Here is a 15,819-nt window from a genome sequence, read left to right as displayed (position 1 = left end):
CCAACGAAGAAGAGGCAACTGAAACGGGAAGGGATATAGCAAGCCCACCCAGAAGATCCCACACTCAGACGATTGGGACACGCCGGAGAAGGAGCTCGACTCCTGACAATCACACTTCCGAGACTGTGCTTACTACCTTTCAAAACCCATCTCCTCCCCGGATGATTAATCCGACCAGCAACAGTAACCCTCCGAGCCCCATGTTCTACTTAGCGTCGTCATCAGACGACGAAACCTTCTCACCAACCGGCGACGTCTCCGGTTCCCAAAAGTAGGAACAGGTTGCTATACTATTAACTCAAGTAAATCTACTTTCTTCTATATTGGTAAATTCCCTATTGACCGAGAAATGTCCAAGTTTTTGCTTTGATATGACATGTCTGAACTCTCCATATAAAAAAAAACACAAAATGGTGAAAGAGAAGCTAGCGGGCTACTATTTTAAGAATTTTTTCTTTGATATGGTATGATCAAATCAAAGTCAAATTCTCTATTAATTCAGATTCAAATAATTAGATTAGTAGATTCTGTGAGATTGTTTAACTTTGTGGCAACCTTTTTGCCCCAGATTCTCCGCTCCGTGTTCGATTGATGAGCCAGCCCTCTACTATGGATTGTTGGTCTGTAGCCCCGCCCTATAGACTGAATAAGGAGAGGCCTATCGATGACCGAGCTACTATAAATCTGCAGGGGTCATGCAAATACATAGGCCACTTCCCTTCTGCAGCATTCCGTTCTACGGTCCCTCGGAGCGAAATTATACACAAAACCTAAGAACCAAAAAAAGAGGAGTTCCTGCCCTGCTTAAAGCAAAAGTTGAATTCTTTTCCCGGTAAACACAGCCAATGAAATGTCAACATGCAGTTTAGCCCCCTTCTCCCATGCTGAGTCACAGGCAGCGCTGCCAGCGCCTCAGAAAGCACGGACGAGCCACAAGCAGGGAAACTTGCACGTGTGGTTCTGGCCGGGGACACCGGTATACTGTACTAATGTGTTACTAGCTGGATTATAGTCATAGTAGCCTACATTGTGCCAAATAAATGGTGTTATCAACAACAACACCGTCACCCCACCCATAGATAAATAATGATCGTAAATATGACACCAAGAGGACAGTCACCTACTTCATCAGGAATTTCTACCCAAGATATATATTAACAAGCAATAATAAATAACAAATAACAGAGATATTGATTCTACATATACCCATGAAACAATGAAGAAGGAGATACAAGAAAGAGCTCCGATTGATTCAATTTCCTCAGGAATGGAAAATTTGACAAATTGTAGAAAACCGACAGAATTTACCTGTAACCCATTTCAAAAGGTAGCATTTCCCACCAGTTGAAACAACCTCTTGAGGAACCCTAGAAGATAAGAGTGTTTATTAGCAAGATTTAAACAGAAGAAAGAGGAAAGAAGAAAAACAAGAAATAAGCCGCATCTGAGAAAGTGTGAATGGATTTGAACTCCTTTACACTATGCTTGGATACAGGGATTTTATAATTCAGGATTGTAAAATCCTAGATTTTAGAAGTTAGAACCTGAATTTTATAAGCTCAAACCTTGATTTAATAAGCAAAAACCTCGATTTTATAATCCAGTATTGTAAAATCGAGGTTTTAGTCCTGAATTATAAAATCCATGTATCCAAACGGTTGCTTAAGGTGCAAATAATCATCAATCAGGTGCATATAATACTTCAAGGGCAAGAAAAACAAAATCCTCAACATGAGATTATTACCATTCCTTGAACCATTTGACAGCAGGAGTCTTGTCCTTGAGAATCGGGCGCTTCTCGAAGAGATGGTGATTCATCTGAAGTTCCATTTCCCTAGCTAGGGTTTTGGCAGGAGGAGTGGCAAAATCTCTAGGAATGGGTGATTAGGGTTAGGAAAAGATGAGCTTTATTGGGAAAAGGAGACAGGAATGGGGAAGGAAAGACCGGAAAACCAAAAACGAAATAAACCCACTGATCTTGTTCCTTTCATTCCTACGGGTCGTGCTAATTCTACTCCCGCCTTATTCCTATTCCTGGGGATGCAACTTGGTTCGGGCTTTCAGGCCGATTTTGGCTCGGGTTGGGTTGGGTTGGGTTAGGGTTGAGGCCTTGGCGACGCGACCCCATCGAACCCGACCTCCATCCTCTAATTTTATCTTAAGTTTCTTTGGGTCATTGTATTTTTCTGTTTTGCCTGAGGTCAATCCGAGCCAACCTGACTCGGTTTAGGGTAGATGGGTTGGTTTAGGGTTGACCATCCTCAACCCGAGGCTTGGGTTGAGTTGGGCTAGGGTTGAGGGACTGCTATCTTAGGTTAGGTTAGGATTGGCCTCAACCCGATCTGATCTGATCTGACCTGACCGGAGTTGCACCCCTACTTATTCCTTCCACGAGCATTGGACATGGGCCATGGGGACACCAAGATGGGGTTATTTTTTAATATTTTGTCCTTGGACTTGCTGTCCTACGTTCTTGTTCTTTGATAAATTATTTTGTAAATCCATCCCCCTTCCCTATGATGAATTCGACCCCTTTTACTAGTTGTGACAGGCAAGGTTTTAAATTTCGGTTTCGGAGTGCGTTTCGGTCCTCACCGAAACTGAAATGTCAGCTGAAATTTTGAAATTTCAGATGAAATCTCTCGAAATCAATTAACGTAATATTTTATCCCCTAAAAAATTTCGGCCAAAATTTTAGTAATTTCGGCTGAAATTTTGGGATAATATTAAATAATAAATAAAACCCAAATTTTTTGGTGATATTCCTTAAATTCCGGCCCGAAATTTGGGGGAAACGAAATTTCGAAATTTCAGTCAGAAATTTGGTAACGTTTCGAGTTTACCCAATTTCAGTTTCAGTCTCAAACAAAACCTGAAATTGTGGACCGAAATTTCATATTTCAGATTTCGGTCGAAATTTTAAAACTTGGTGACAGGTACATCTCTCTCTAAACCCTTGGTAGGGCCAAATAACCGAGATCTTGGAACAAGGTAGGCCCCGACCATATTATTCTCATGATCTAAGAGATGAGAAATTATATGATTAAGGGCTGTGTAAACAAGTAAAGGTGGTACGATAAGGGTACCACCCTTGATATTTGATCCAACAGCGGCTCCTCAAAAGGCAAGCTGTTGTTGGATCAAATATCAACTATGGGATGATGAGTACATGTTCATACGGCCCTTCATCATATAATTTCTCCTAAGATATATACACTTAACCACTCTTATATGCTTCTTGTTGTTTCAATATATGAGTTTTTATATGGTGCAAGGCCTTGCAACTATACAGTAGAGTAGAGGTACCACCCTTCATATTTGATCCAAAAGCAGCTCACATTTTGAGAAAACTGCAGTTAGATCAAATATTAAGGGCGGTACCTCCACTGGACAAAGGCCTTATTGTTGTAATACCACTGTATAATTTCTCTCGATAAACATTGCGTAAGTAGGGAAAAAAAAAGAAGCACCGGCAAGAAAATGGGATTCCGTTTGGGGAGAAAGAAAAAAAGCACGGGCATCGGCTATTGGAGCCATGTCCGCTAAAAAAACAAATAGAGAGAGCTCAAATCCCCATAAAAGCAATAAATACACATTGAATACCGTTTCCAAAGTGTTTTCCAGAAAACAAAAAAATAAAAAAAAACGTTCATCTTTCCATTTTTTTTCCAGCTCTTCCCACACATATCTATACATTTTTTGCAGCAATTAATTCTTTGAATTATTCACGAATCAAAACTTTGTGGGTATGATCGGTCAAATGGTCTAAACTTTGAAGTATCATTTATGTTAGTGAAATAATTCTGTATCTGTTGGAAAGAAAAAGCAGTAACCAATTTGCTTCAAGGCGCGAAATCGCTTTCCTTAAGACAGATTTCACCCCCACTAGAAGTGTGCAAAGGGGATCCGCGAACTGCCTCCAAGATACAATGAAGCCAGTAGGAATGTCCTACTAATTTGACGACGCTATGCACAAGCGGAGTCAAATCCGAAATGCCCTTAGAATCTTACAAGCCTGAGAGAATCAGTCTAATTTCTGTTACTGCAGTATAACAGTAATTAGATAAACAATAAGAAAATAGTTTAGTAAAACAAATTTTTGGTGGGAGCAAGAAAGAGAGTATAATGCACTAGAAGTCTTAAGAATTTATCCAGAAATTGGTAAATTCGATTGTACTTTGAAATGGTTGGGTTCTGCAACTTTTATAGAGCCTCTGGTGTCTTTTCAGTGTGAAAAGCACCCCAGTATAGAGTCTTTACAGATCGGTTTGAATTCTGGCCGTTAGATCGCGCCCATACGCGATTCAACGAACCAGATCAATCCTAGAGAGTCTGTTGGGATATTTAAATTCCCGTCCTCCCATCTAACCGTTAGATGATCCATCTATGGTACAGATCGCACCCCTTAGATCCTTGACCGTTGGGGAAGGGACACAACCCAATGGATCGCACCCACTGACCGTTGGAGCACTGGGCCCGCTGGGCCGACCGTTGTGCTCGAATCAAAGCCCAACCCAATTGAACTATTCGACACTGGGCTTGGGCTTACGATGCGGGGCGTGCGAAGTGCAAAGTGCGCCTAAAAAAGCGCCAATAAAGCGCCACTATGCGCCCTATAGCCCATTGCCCACGCCGCGCGTGCGCGAACGGTGCGTTGCACCGTCCCGCGGGTCCAACCATGAGTTCAACCCAATGTGCAATCAAACAAGTAATAGAAAAGTGTAGTGCTTTATAAGCCCTTCTCTTTCTTTTCTCTCATCCGATTTGGGACTATCTTTTCAACTACAATACACTATTATCTTTCTCTTGCAAAAAGCAACTATTTCCAAAGAAAAGTTTTTCCTTTTCCAAAACACACTTAAAGAAAATATTTTCCAAAAATTGTTTTGACCAAAAACACTTGATTTTGAAAAATCTTTAACAATTTAGTGATAGAATTGCACTACTTGAGTGGAGGGTAGAGTCTTCAAACGTAACGCAGTATGTGTGTGAGGAAGGCATGATTTTTTAGGCACCCTAGAATGAAAGATATCCGGTCCTCCGTAAATAACTGGAAATAGAAATTTAAGAAGGCAAATGACATCAGCATAACCATGTTTTGATATTTTCACTAATGCATCTTGTCTCTTGTATTTAAAGAGCTGTCAAAAAGGTTATTAAAGTTCCCAAAAAGCTCTCACGAGCCAACTAATAAAGAAAAGACAAGCTGGGTCTATGCAATTATTAAAACATGGTTGTGCTGATAACATCTTCCTCTACAAATTACTAGCTAGACATATTTTCCATTGCAGCACCTAAAAAGGGAAATTATGCAAGGGAATAGCTATCCCAGAATAGCTATACTCACCAACCGGTGTACCCCTTTTCCAGCATCCTCTTGTTTTCAACCTAGGAACAGGCTAGAAAACAAAACAAGGGGGTTCTGAAAACAGATGTACACTAGTTGTCGAGGGATAGCTATCCCCATGCCCCTATGTGATAATCATTTTTTATCTATATGAACCTCAATTCAATCAAAACACCAATAAGAAAATGCTCTGAGACTCGTCAATTGCATGCTTTTGGTATAAGAATATGCATGTTGTACTCTAATTTAGTTTCGGCTGCAACAAAACATGCCCTCTTTTCCAAGTCGCAACAACTGCATAAAAAAGCTCGATTACATAGGAGATTAAGACGTAAAATAATAACAAACTCAAGTGAACAACATAACATTCTCATAAGGCCCAAAACTGTGATTGACTCAATGATGTAATGCCTCACAGAGCTAACCACAATTATCTAATGTCTAACCCTTCTTGAATACATATTCCTCAAACAGATTCCCAACTCGGTTGCTACCTCTATGCCCTGGCTTTGACCACTGAGGCAAGATTCTACCACTTTCATTCTGCTTCGCTACTGAATATGAGCCCTCAATCTCTGCCTCATTTATGGAATCATCAGAATCTAGATCGATATCTATGCATCGGTCATCGTATAGAGAATTACCAAACCCACTGTTATTGTTTGGGGGCCCTTTTATCATTGTCCTTTTCTTTGAGAGACAAGTACTCTCAGTGAAGTCATCATCCTCCGGAGAGTGTGAGGCGCCTATCGAGTACCTCCTCCGCTTGATTGCCTCAGTATTTTCATTACTACTACTGTTCTTTTCTGTCATTTGGTAATCCTTGATCGTAGACTCAATGGTTTCCAATACCCGGTCCCCATATTTGGTTATCTTTGCCCTAAATCAAGTTATGTTAGTAAATATGTACTTTGGATGAGTGACGTGAATTCAAACAGAATGGAATCTTACTTGCCAATGCCACTTATCTCAAGAAGCTCTTCCTTTGTTCTAGGAATTCTCTTGCTGATCTGTTGCAAGGTGGCATTCCTAAAGTTCAAACAAAGAAAATTTTCTCAGGAGTTGGGTCTGTCCCAGGTTTATGTAAGGAGGTCATAAAGAGGAATGTAATGTACGAAAGTAACTCACCCAAATATGTGGTATGCCATGACCCCCTCACCAGCTTCCTTGACAAGAACGGTTCGAAGCATACGCAAAGCAGAATAAAGTTTGGCTGATAAATTCTGCAATAGAAATTACAAGGCAATCATCTCAACAGTCCAAAATAATATGAAAAAAAATGAATAAGGTTCCATTTCTTTCAACGTAAAAATGGATGTAAAATTTGTTTTATGTTGTAAAAATGAACATAAAACAAATTTTACGTCCATTTTTTATGTCGAAAGAAACGGAGCATAAGGAAAATGGTGTAAAAAAGAAAGAAATCAATATGCAGTATAAATTTGTGTTTTACCAAGTCTACTTCGTTTTGAGGTTGGGCAGGACTATCGTACTGCGGGGAGGTCATCTTTCCTGGAAGCAATGTGCCTTTTGCCGGTGTCGCTTCAGATCTGTTTAGCTTACCTGCTTTTACAAGTACTGGGAACCTGCAGGATAACAGGTAATACTAATAGGTTTACATGTGTGTGTTGATGGTATAAAATTGACAAGTTTCAATAAAAAATGCTTACAAATCATCGAATGAAAACAGAACCCTGCAGAATTCAGAAATGTAAGCCATGTCAAACATTTGGGCTAATGCTTTTGGTTTTCTTTTCTTTTCTTTTTCTTTTTTTGGTCCCGCGAGGGGAGGGGGGCGACAATTTATTTACATGCAAATGGCAAATTTTTCTTTGACCAGAAATGGCCAACTAGAAATGACAGGGACCTAATAACAATGCTTGGGAAACAAACCCCAACGATGCAATTCAACTAAGTCATAGGTTAAGCCACTCTCCCCTAAGTCCCCTTTGCGTAAATAAAAGCTTTGAACCCATCAATTGCCAGTAAAAAGTAAAAGATTCCGTTAAAAGGCAAGGCCAGTGATAGGGAGGGGGAGAGCAGGAGGTAAGCAGAATAAAGTTATGGAAAATAGCCCTCATTTAACAATGTGCATGGTGAAGATCTGGAAAATAATACATCTCTAAAAGAATGACATAAGGACTTCCATGTTTGACCTGGTACACCCATCTCACCCTCACCCAAAGGAATATAAGAGCAGTTCACCTGACGAGCTACACCACAAAACCTGGATGGCCCATACTCACCCCTGTTACTGCCATCAAAGTTAAACATCAAACACCATCAAGGAGCCAACTGTGAAGGGCTCCATAAGGACACTGAAACCCATCACAAACCCCACATAACCAGATCGTAAACATTCCAAACATAAACTTCGTAAACAAGGCAAGAGGGAAATTATCTTTGCAACATCAATATTACCATGTAGCTCTTCATCTCCTAAGGCTAAAGAAGTTAATGTCTCTCTCTTGAATTCCCCACAGAATAGAGAAATAGGGTACAGTCAAGAGAGCAAGCAAGCATGCACATATTTTCACCTGAGATGCACTTCATTTTATCAATCATCAGCCAAATGTGACCGCTAACTCGAACATGTTCCGGCTTCATGAAACTAAGAGGCATACAATTCAACATAAACCCAAACGAGCTCGACCGCAAAACAAAAATAAATAAATAAACTGTCTTGCCTAGAAAAAATATCGGGCAACATAGCTCAACCCAGCTCTAACCCACACATTCATTCACTAAGCACAGCATAATGCTGTAAGGGCATACAATGTAATTTGTCAGACACAAACAAACAATCCCAAGTGTTTGTTACACCAATAAATAATATCTCAGTTCCTTTAATAATTATTATTAACTTACCAACTTCTCCAAAAGCATAAGCTGTTGGAGAAAGGCGTTATTTATCTTTTATACTTTAACACTCCCCCGCAAGTGTGGCCCACTTGGCAAACACGTGGCACATGTGGTCCCACTTTGGGCAGACCATCGCGTGTGGATTTTTGCTATCCGGGAGGTTTGGATTTTTGCTATCTGGGAAGTTTGAACTCGAGACCTTTGGCTCTGATACCATGTTAACTTACCAACTTCTCCAAAAGCTTAAGCTGTTGGAGAAAGGCGTTATTTATCTTTTATACTTTAACAATTATGAAAAATGGTCAGAGTGTCACCATAGATTATCATTTAATACAGACACTTCAGGGCATTCTAACTGGCTGGATTTTTTGGGAACTGCTCCTAAGTCCTAACACATTGCCACATTCAAACCTGTTCCCACTTCAAATGAAACTAAGACTCGTACAATTGAGCATAAACCCCAAAAGAGCTCTACCATTAAAATATATAAAATAAAATAAACCATCTTGCCCAAAAAAAAAAAAAATCCTGGTCAACATAGCTCAATCAAACTCTAACCCACACATTCATTCACTTGGTAAACCATAATGCACTAAGGGCACACAATGTAATTTGTCAAAGAAATAAACAATCCCAAGCATTTTTACACCAATAAAGAATATATGCATGGAACCAGAGAATAATCAGAGTCCTAGATGTACAAACAGACAAATATGTGAATATAGATATAGAGAAACACTTACGCATTAGTAAACTGATATAACACTGATTGAGTAGCAGAGACCTAATTGACAACAATAACCCCAACAATGAAAGCACTGTTTGGTGTCATGAAAACCAAAGTGCGGAAATAAAACCATGTGCATGTCCCTGTGCACATGAAGTCATTGCAGCTCAGAGCTGAAATGAACTATTTTCCAAATGAACAAACTGGGACACAAGAACGAGGTTTTATTTTCGCTCTTTGGTTTTCGTGACACAAAAAGCACCTTAACTGTTGGGGTTGTTTTTTGTCAATCAGATGTCTGCAACTTAACCCCAAAAGAGCTCCACCATTAAATTTTAAAAAAATAAAAATAAATAAACCATCTTGCCCTAAAAAAATCCTAGTAACATAGCTCAATCAAGCTCTAGCCCACACATTATTCACTTAGTACACCACAATGCACAAAGGGCATACAATGTAATTTGTCAGACAAATAAACAATCCCAAGCATTTCTTACACCGATAGGGTCAGTTTGGTTACAGCTAATTACCTCGTAGAGGAGTGGTGAATTAAAACTAAAGAAGTCAACAAAGAGGAGACGACCCAAGTAGTCTCCTCGTAGAATAGTGGTAAGTATTGTTTGGTTGTGAACCTCATAGAGTAGTGGTAGCGGCGTAATTACCTATATATATATATATATATGAGAAAACGGTTCCTACACACACACTAGCTTAAAATACAGTGGGGGCCCACATTGTTTGGGTGATCCAAACCATTCATTTTTAAGGCCCTCACATAGATAGGGTGTCCACAAAAAATCAGATCTATAGGATCATCCTAACCATTCGAACTGTGGAGGCAAAAGATGGACTAATTTGTGAAGGTTTAAAGACATCCATTTTACATCCACAAATCGTAGGGTTGGGATGATCCTATGGATTTGATTTTTTGTAGACACCCTATCTATGTGAGGGCCTTTAAAAGGGATGGCTTGGATCACCCAAACAATGTGGGCCCCCACTGTATTTTAAGCTAGTGTGTAGAGAACTCTCTACACATATGTGTAAGAACCGTTTTCTCTCTCTCTCTCTCTCTCTCTCTCTCTCTCTCTCTCTCTATATATATATATATATATATATATATATATATATATACTAGTAAAAAACCCTGTGCGATGCACGGGCCGACGAAGAACTGTACGGACCACATCATAGGTTGATCCAAACCGTCCATGTGATGGAAGACAACATCAATAGGTTGTGCCCGTAAAATCATTTCCATAGGCTGATCCTAGCCCTCCAATCTATAGAGGTTTCCATAATTAAAAAAGCATAAAGGACTGAAATTATGTGGCTTTAATGGTGCCTTTGTTAAAAAGCATACAGGAGGGAGTAGGATTGAAAATATGTGGGTTGAATGGGTGCCTTTGTTATAAAAGTCAAAAAAAGTGATGTGTAATTCTCATAGAATTTTGCGATGCACGGGCTGACAAAGAACTGTACGGACCACATCATAGGTTGATCCAAATCGTCCATGTGATGGAACACAACATAAATAGGTTGTGCCCCAAAAATCATTTCCATAGGCTGATCTTAGCCCTCCAATCTATAGAGATTTCCATAATATGTTGTTCCTCTTAAATCGGATGGTTAAGATCACCCTATAGATTTTTTATTAAAAAAGCATAAAGGAGGGGGGTAAGATTGAAATTATGTGGCTTTAATGGGTGCCTTGGTTAAAAAGTATAAAGGAGGGGGTAGGATTGAAAATATGTGGGTTGAATGGGTGCCTTCGTTAAAAAAAGTCAAAAAAAGTGATGTGTAATTCTCATAGAATTTTCAAATAATTCAAAAAATCCTTTCCTTTTCTCTTCTCCTATATAGTATATAGACACACACACACACACACACACACAAGGCATAATCCCAAGATTCTGCTATCAGAAAATCATCTTTTTGGTGGTTTTTTGCTAGGATTTTGCTAGTAGTTTGCTGGTATGCTGATGCAGGATAAATGAGCAGAAGAGTCTTGCTAGTTTGCAGGGTATGGTCTAATGGGTAAATAATAATCTCAGCTAGTAAAGATGAGACTATTGATACTATTTCATATATTCCCACTGAATTTTTCTCGCAAATGGTTTCTGCTGCTACTATGGTAGCTAAACAAACTGGAGGTTACTATGGCACGCTCAAACAACAAAATTCCAACGTATTCGAACTCCGCCAAAAAATAACCAATCTAGCTACTGGACAGGGGAAAAGGGATAAAAATCTCTGCTTAAATTCCTCTCTTAGATGTGGAGATGTTCATTTCTGTTTCAGAACTTAATGCCCTGTTTGGTTGCTCATTTTGGGGAGATCGGAAGATGATCTTCCCAAGATCTCCCCACAGCATGTTTGGTTGTCCAAACTCCCTTTGACCACCAAACATGTTCCAAACATCATTATTCGCTTTTTTCCTACGTGGCGGCAATGTTCCCCCTCTAATCTTCTCCCCATCTTTCACCATTTTGGTGGAATTTGGGTGGGAGATTAGGAGAAGATTCTGTCTTATTTTATTTTCTCTCTTTCTCTCTCTTCCCTTTCTCTCTCTTCCACCCTCTATTTTGGTAATGACACCCCACATCTTCCGCTAATCTTCCCACGCAACAAAGCACTACTTACCACTCTTCTTCTAATCTCCTCCCCATCTTCCATGCTTGTCTAATTTCCTTTGACTTCTTCTTCTCCTAATCTCCCACCCAACTTCAAGCTACCAAACAGAGCATAAGTGAAACTGCCAGTTCCAATATCCAAGGGCAAATAGGAATTTCATGATCCAGATTCAAAGCATCGCCAAGCAGTCCACGAGATGAAACACTTTCTAACCTTAATCGAGTAAAATTGGTATCAGATCTGTTTTGGAAGGATCTTTCATCAGCAGGATCGTCCAGTTCAGCAGTGAACTGTTTTATAATTGGCAATGGTCACGAGTCACGACTACAGAGGTGTTGAAATAGAAGATGAACTTTTAAGAAGGTTCTTAGTTTTCAGATGTCTTTGAAGTTTGAACAATGGCTGGATATAATAGATAGACCTGTGTTTGGGAATGAGTTAATGGACTGAGCTTTGAATCCAATTTCCAGAATCCTCAGCGTAGATCTGATGGTATCCATTGTACATGAATCTAATTGATTTGCAATAGATTCCCACTGACATTCACCAGGACCTTGGGAGATTCAACAGCAGGTAAATGAGAATTACTTACAAAGGGTAGATTCTAGAGACATTTACATTAAAAACTCATGAGTTTTTACAGCAATTTGCATCAGTAATATACCTTCAGGATTCTCCTTGATAATTTCTTCACGACTTGGATCTGGAATTCAGCGAGGACGCTGGAAAAAATGTCTTTGATAAAGCTCCTTGATTCACAAGGAGGAAGATGAGTGAATTTGTAAAAGGGTGAAATTTTCAGCCTGTAATCTTCCAAATTCTAAAGAAAATTGTGGCAAGATCCTTCTTCTTGCGAAGAGGGAATTCCCTCTAAAACTAATATCTAGATCAAAGATCTAAACTCAAATTCAAATTCAATTCCAAGCTAATTACAAATGAGAGGAAAATGGGCTTTTTATAGGCAGCCCTTACAAGTAAAATGAAAAATCTACCTAAAATGACAAATCTACCCCTACCAATGACAAAAAACCATTAGATCAGTGGTATAAGTAGTCAATAGGGAGTAGACAAACATTTGTAGTGTTTGATCTTCCTAGGATTTACCTGGTAGAATAGTGATAAGTAGTGTTTGGTTGCTAACCTCGAAGAATAATGGGAGGGGTGTCATTACCAATATAGAAAGAGAAGAGAGAGGGAAGAGAGAGAAAGAGAAAAAGCAAAATTCTACTTGCCAAATTCCTCCTTTTTAGAGAAATTTGGCATGGACGGTACAAGTAGGGAACAAGGGTGTCATGTCACCAGACAAGCAATAATTACCTTTGAATATTGTCTAATAGTCTCTAGGGATTGTGATGCTTAATTGGCAACCAAACACAACAAAGTTACCAAAAAAGCATTTTTTTTGCTTGGGACATCCTTGAGGATGCCAGGCATGTGGCGACTAAACAGTCCCTAAGGACATCAAACTAGTGAAACAACCAACCTAACCCTACATGGCTAATTCTAATGGATTAAAAGAACCTACACTAATGAGCAAACATAGGCTAGTGTGAAAGCGCGAAGCGCCAAAGGGGATCCTCCAACATCATATGCTACATCGGCAGACAAGGAGGAGACAAGCCAAGTAGTCTCCCGGTACTTTTAAACTCTACATGTAAATAAAAAGGGTATTTTGCATTTTTGCTGATATGGTAGCCAAAAACACAACAAAACTCAGGATATTGTGAAACTAAATATATGCATGGAACCAAAGAATAATCAGAGTCCTAGATGTACACAGACAAATATGACATGTGAATTTTTTATGAAATGGAACCAAACGAACTGCATGACTAACTGATATAACACTAATTGACAAAAATAATCCCAACAACGAAAGCACTGTTTTGTGTCATCAAAACCAAAGAGCAAAAATAAAACCACATGCATGTCTCTGTGCACATTAAGTCATTGCAGCTCGGAGCTGAAATGAACTATTTTCGAAATAAGCACACTAGGACACATGAACAAGATTTTATTTTTGTTATTTGGCTTTTGTGCCACAAAAAATGCCTTAACCGTTCAGGTTGTTTTTGTCAATCAGATGTTTGCTACTTGATTTGGTCAAAAGAAATAGAATGTTGCACCTTAGAATAATTCTCTGCTGGCCAAGGCAAAGATTGTGCGCTTTAGATTCATTTACCTGCAGGATGAAATTTATAGGATCATTAATAGTTTTTTGAGGATGCAAATTAGCCAAATACTTATGCGATGGGAAGAACAAAGAGGACCATTGTTTTCCTCCAATCAGAATTCTTCATAGCACATAAATATCAAAATCTGAGTTTACATACCCTTAAAATTGATGATACAGATCCATAAATGTCACTTTTTTTAACATCCTCCACAAGAAAATCCTGGATAACCAGATGACGCAATATTCGGGAAGCTTCTCCCTTGTCTAAATGTTTTCCAGCTCCATGAAGACTTAAAGTGTGGTGCTTGTACTTCTTAATCTGATTGTACAAAAACAAGATCACCAAAATCCTCCAACTAAGAGAAAATATGCAACATGGTAGAAATACATATTGTGTGTACATACATTTTGGCTCAAGGAACCCCTGTAGACTTCAAGAATATGTGATGTTGAATAGTGTTGGCCCGTTGATTTGACTAACTCAACCTAAGCAAAATGTAGTCCATAAATAAACAGACTGGATCAAACCGTGCATGTAAGACACTTACTTACAAACAAAAGAGAAATAAAACTTAAGCATGCATTGGTATCTGGTGGTAGTATTCTGTCACAAATATCGTTCTCAGGAATTTCTCGGCAAGGGAAAATCTTGGGATGTATTAAAAAATATTTATTTTTTCAGGTTTATATCGGGAAAAACGATAAAAATAAAATTATTGAAAAATATATATAAATATATAAAATTTAATAAAGAAATATAAAATAAAAATATCGTAAAAATATAGGGATAATATCGTAATATAATCGTCATATTTTATGATAAAAATGAAAACATCACTATATTTTTAAAATCTCGGGAATATGTCGTAATTTTGGCATTTTATCAAAAAGTCGCGATAAAAACGCGATATTTTGAAAATATCGAAGATATTTGTGACATAGGTAGTACTAGAAAGAAAGAAATATCACAAAACTATGAGATTCTGTTTCTGACCAGTTGCTTGGCTTTGTCAGTAACATCCTTCTCAACAAAATTCAACATTCTGGAACAGTTATCACAAGTCTTTCTACAGTTTGTTGGATCAAATTTTTCTCCAAAATGAACAAGTTGCAAGAGGCGACGGCAATCTACATCATTCTCACAATAACTGACCTGTTAAAGTTAAGTTCACCGAATAAGTAAAATTATCTCGTTCAAACGGTGGAGATATGAAGATATGAAAGGACGTGGTTTTGGATGCTACCATGCGCAAAAGATTCTCAATGTTTGTTTCGAGTACCCTCCCTGAATTAGCCATAGAAGTTCGTCTCAATCCAGATACAAAAGGGCTTTGCTCTACAACTCCTTGGACAAGCATATGCTTGACTCGGATCTGCATAAGCGAGAAATGAAGAGAAAGAACAAGAACAATAAAAAAATCAATTTAATTGTTAACATGGTTTTAAATTTCGGCCGGAATACCGAAATTTTGGATTTCAGTTGGGACCAAACCCAAAATTTCAGTTTTGTCTCAAATTTCGGCCGAAAATGAATTATTTTTTCTCAAAAATAAAATATTTTTCTGAAATTTTGGCTGAAATTTCGAAATTAATAGTTAAACCCATGGTTTTAAATTTCGATCGAAATTATAAGATTTACACCGAAATTCCCACCGAAAGCAAAATTCCCACCGAAATTTCCACCTAAATTTCGTTTTCAGCTGAGGCCAAAACCGAAACCAAAATTTCAAACCTTTATTAAACCTTTTTTTTACCAGATTTCTGCCAGAATTTCGATTTTGGCCTAAATTTCAGTTTCGGCCTGAAATCGAAATTTAGATCCATGATTGTTAATATAACAAAAGTCAAATGCACTCAACGGTACACCTCAAAAAGGATGAACTGCTATGCTAATTCTGTAACTTACATAGTCACTATAGTTGTAATACAAGACGCAAGATGAACGTTGGCCATCTCTACCAGCACGCCCACATTCCTACGAAATGCAGAATATGAAATAAGTCCGAAATTACCATTCAATAAAAAAAAAGAAATAAGTCTGAAAATGCTAGGTGAAAATTGCGAATGGTCCCA

The 15,819-nt window shown here is 38.5% G+C and overlaps 2 protein-coding genes across 8 annotated transcripts in view; both read right to left on the bottom strand.

Annotated features, from left to right (window-relative positions):
• The window catches only part of LOC143880014 (zinc finger transcription factor YY1-like), a 28,122-nt gene extending 26,060 nt beyond the window's left edge, over nt 1–2,062 (bottom strand). Inside the window, exons 1-2 of the mRNA XM_077382800.1 lie at nt 1,745–2,062; nt 1,309–1,367 (exon numbers count right to left, since the gene is read on the bottom strand). Of these exons, the coding sequence (XP_077238915.1) occupies nt 1,309–1,367; nt 1,745–1,830 (145 nt within the window). The 5' untranslated portion in view covers nt 1,831–2,062. The remainder of the gene's footprint in view (nt 1–1,308; nt 1,368–1,744) is intronic.
• Nucleotides 2,063–5,532: 3,470 nt separating this feature from the next.
• The window catches only part of RECQ4A (DNA helicase (RECQl4A)), a 49,731-nt gene continuing 39,444 nt past the window's right edge, over nt 5,533–15,819 (bottom strand). For all 7 annotated transcript variants that reach the window (XM_077382215.1, XM_077382375.1, XM_077382457.1 and 4 more), the window contains 10 exons: nt 15,653–15,721; nt 14,991–15,119; nt 14,741–14,899; nt 14,152–14,232; nt 13,904–14,065; nt 13,697–13,752; nt 6,801–6,933; nt 6,476–6,570; nt 6,299–6,376; nt 5,533–6,227 (listed from right to left, as the gene is read on the bottom strand). In XM_077382215.1, coding sequence (XP_077238330.1) covers nt 5,789–6,227; nt 6,299–6,376; nt 6,476–6,570; nt 6,801–6,933; nt 13,697–13,752; nt 13,904–14,065; nt 14,152–14,232; nt 14,741–14,899; nt 14,991–15,119; nt 15,653–15,721 — 1,401 coding nt within the window. In that variant the 3' untranslated portion in view covers nt 5,533–5,788. The remainder of the gene's footprint in view (nt 6,228–6,298; nt 6,377–6,475; nt 6,571–6,800; nt 6,934–13,696; nt 13,753–13,903; nt 14,066–14,151; nt 14,233–14,740; nt 14,900–14,990; nt 15,120–15,652; nt 15,722–15,819) is intronic.

This window comes from Tasmannia lanceolata, unplaced genomic scaffold (assembly GCF_043159265.1).
Source record: "Tasmannia lanceolata isolate RefF3 unplaced genomic scaffold, GAP_Taslan_0.1 ptg000002l, whole genome shotgun sequence".
Lineage (NCBI taxonomy): Eukaryota > Viridiplantae > Streptophyta > Magnoliopsida > Canellales > Winteraceae > Tasmannia > Tasmannia lanceolata.
The sequence above is the reverse complement of the archived record's forward strand: the minus strand, read 5'-3'. Positions and strand labels throughout refer to the sequence as shown.